General features: G+C 40.8%; 1 protein-coding gene across 2 annotated transcripts; it reads left to right on the top strand.

Annotated features, from left to right (window-relative positions):
• Window positions 1–219: 219 nt before the first annotated feature.
• On the top strand, window positions 220–2130 carry LOC119562408 (sesquipedalian-1). Of its 2 annotated transcripts, XM_037875601.1 has the most exons (5): window positions 220–346; window positions 442–630; window positions 709–1044; window positions 1104–1295; window positions 1759–2130. In XM_037875601.1, the coding sequence occupies exons 2-5, from the start codon at window positions 477–479 to the stop codon at window positions 2031–2033; spliced, it is 957 nt and encodes a 318-aa protein (XP_037731529.1). In that variant the 5' UTR covers window positions 220–346; window positions 442–476; the 3' UTR covers window positions 2034–2130. The 2 variants fall into 2 exon arrangements, with proteins under 2 accessions (XP_037731529.1, XP_037731530.1); XM_037875602.1 differs by lacking the exon at window positions 220–346 and having other exon boundaries at window positions 360–630; window positions 1107–1295.
• The last annotated feature ends 685 nt before the right edge of the window (window positions 2131–2815 follow it).

Genomic DNA, 2815 nt, shown 5'->3' on the forward strand with positions numbered 1-2815 from the left:
AGCTCGCGGTTTTCGTCGATGTGAGTACTAGGCTTTAATAATTTATCCATCGTTAGAATACTTAAGCAGCGTCATGCCTACACCACCATTACAATTCCCTATAATTGCAAGCAAATAATTCAACATTTTAATAAACATAATAGGAATGTAACAAATTACAAACCTTTATCGTGCTTTCGTCTTCATTGAAACAGTGATGGCCCTAGAAACATCGATACTCCAATAAACATCGATGTTTTTGAAAAATAATAAATGCATCGATCATCGATGTTTCCGCACCTCTAAAGAAGAGGCCGACTATTTGCCTCTTGCTTTCTCGTAGAGTTAGCGCTCGGTTTTCATCCATGTGAGTACTAGACCTTACCTTTTTACATGAATATCTGACAGGTTCTTCTGTTGGGAATGGCATAATGGGGAAAACAACACACAATCGATAAACAGTTATCGATATGGAAGCACTGTACTGACCAACAGCTATGGGCGTAGCGTCTATTCCGGCCTTACGATTTTACCTGAATATCACAATAATCAACGAAAGAATTGCGCCTACATTGTCTTTGGATGCAGGCATGAAAATCAACGAGAGGACCCTGAACGTCTTTGCGAAAACGCCGCCATTTGACATGGAAGGAATGTATCTTACTGTTTTGAGCTCTTCTTCTCGTCTATTAAAAATCATAGACTAATAATCACCATAACACCGTGCAGGTTTCCTCAACAAACGGGGCGAGGTCAACAAGGCTTTTCAAAGACGCTTCTTCGTTCTTAAGGGCAACTTGCTGTTCTACTTTGAGTCGCGAGTGGACAAGGATCCATTGGGACTTATCATTGTCGAGGGATGCACCATTGAGCTCTCAAACGAAGTGGATAACTACTGCTTCGAAATAGCCTTCAACGGCAACCGCACCTACATCCTTTCCGCCGACAACCAGGAAAGCATGGAGACATGGATGAAGGCACTCACATGCGCCGGCTACGAATACAAGCGCATCATCCTAACCGAGCTAAAGCGCCAGCTAAACGAGATGGAGGGTTTGAGAAAAAGTGAGCCTGCATTGTGGTTGAACCCAAGTTCCTAATCATCTGCGTTTTTAAATCTGCAGAAGTTCTTGGCAACGCTATTAACGGACCACATAGTGCCTCTGAGATAGCAAAGCCCAGGCCTCCACCCAGACGGACGAATCCCTTCAACAGACCCGCACCGCCTCCACCCAACAGTTCGTTGGATGGAATCATGTCGCCCCTGCCGTTTATTAATGGATACTTTGGATCCGGCAATGCGCGTATGCAGCAGGGTAAGTTGAAGGTCATGCTAGGTTCGTATAAGTGTCCATTAATATTAGTACACTAAATTAGAACGTATGTACATTGTACATAAATAAATACACTAGACATTTATCCCTTTACACAGTACAGACAGCATTACAATTTTAGTCAAAAAATTTTAAAGCAGAGAAGGAGATATTTTCGACCGTATAAAGTAATGTATATACTTCGATTAGTATTGGGCCGAAAAAAGTTACAAATCGTATTGTTTCTCGTTAGCAGGTGCAATCTCTCTCCTACTAGGGATTTCTATTCAGAGGCTTGATATAAATTTTTTTACAACCAAAATACATTTTCCTAGCTTAAAACCAAACTAGCTTTTTAAGTAATTAGCAGAATGTTTTGGTAGATCCGGTGCTCCGATTTTATAAACAATTTTAAAAAAATCTTAAATATTCCCTATATCAGGCTACAGATATTATTTACTTGCAGATGCTAATGTTAACGGAAGACCGAGTGAAACGCCCAGAGAACAGCGTCGCCCCACAGCCGCCCCTGCTATTGCTACAAACGTTTTTTACCCCGACGCAAAGAGTGTTGGAGCCATTAACAACAACCATATCACCTTAAGCAGTGGTGAGCGACGGCTACGACGGGTTAGAGCGCTGGATGATTTTTCCCGCAACCACGAGCGCTTCCGACAGGAACTGATGCCCGACGTTTCCGCCTATCGCGGTCGCCATGGACAACCCCTTATACAGTTGTGATGTAGGAGAGCGCTTATCCAATGTATTATCCGTCTTGCTTAATTTCAATACATTTCCCAAGATTTCACACCCTGACACTGTGCCATCAGCGTCGATATTTGCTTATAACTTTTTAATGGATGGTTTAAACAATTTTTAGCATGTAGATGGATATTGATAATCAAAGCAAAATTTTCTTTTACAATTACAAATTTTGGCGCTAGACGGTTATAGCGATATAGCCTAGTATTCAGATCGGCTAAGAGTTTCACTAGTCGAAAAATATTATTCTTTGTAGTGTGGCCGCAGTACTTAAAGATCACACGCAATGCATGGTCTTACTGTCAAGCAGCTGGGTTTTTCGTAACCAACGAAAAATTGAAGGATTTTAAAAAGACGAATCTGCTGGTGCAAAAAGAAATACAAATAAATAGAATGTTCAAAGGATGTCTTTACTTATGTTAATTAGTAGTTTAAGGCTTCCTTCTCTTGTCACAAGTTTCACTTGTGAATAACCTTGTGAGTCCCGTGGGACATGTCCTCTTGCACAAGTGAAGAACAAGTGACGCTCCATATAGAACATTTTATGGGATGTCCGCATTTTCACTAGTGAAAATTCAAATGAAAATTTTTTGAAGTCCCACGGGATTTCACTGGTTCCTTATTCTCATTTTTCGTATGGCTTGTCACATGCCGGTGTAAAATGCAGAGTATTTCCAATGAGTTTTCACTTATGAAATCACTTGCAAGTGACACGTCCCAAGTGAAATCACTTGTGAAATTCAGAATTTTTCCAATGAGTT

Source organism: Drosophila subpulchrella, unplaced genomic scaffold (assembly GCF_014743375.2).
Source record: "Drosophila subpulchrella strain 33 F10 #4 breed RU33 unplaced genomic scaffold, RU_Dsub_v1.1 Primary Assembly Seq44, whole genome shotgun sequence".
Lineage (NCBI taxonomy): Eukaryota > Metazoa > Arthropoda > Insecta > Diptera > Drosophilidae > Drosophila > Drosophila subpulchrella.

What these genes read in the sequence shown, in the direction of transcription:
- LOC119562408 (XM_037875601.1), top strand. Translation starts at nt 477, where the DNA reads ATGGGCGTAGCGTCTATTCCGGCCTTACGATTTTACCTGAATATCACA. An exon ending in GCCGCCATTTGACATGGAAG is followed by an intron (nt 631 to 708) that starts GAATGTATCTTA and finishes AACACCGTGCAG; the next exon opens with GTTTCCTCAACAAACGGGGC. An exon ending in GATGGAGGGTTTGAGAAAAA is followed by an intron (nt 1,045 to 1,103) that starts GTGAGCCTGCAT and finishes TTAAATCTGCAG; the next exon opens with AAGTTCTTGGCAACGCTATT.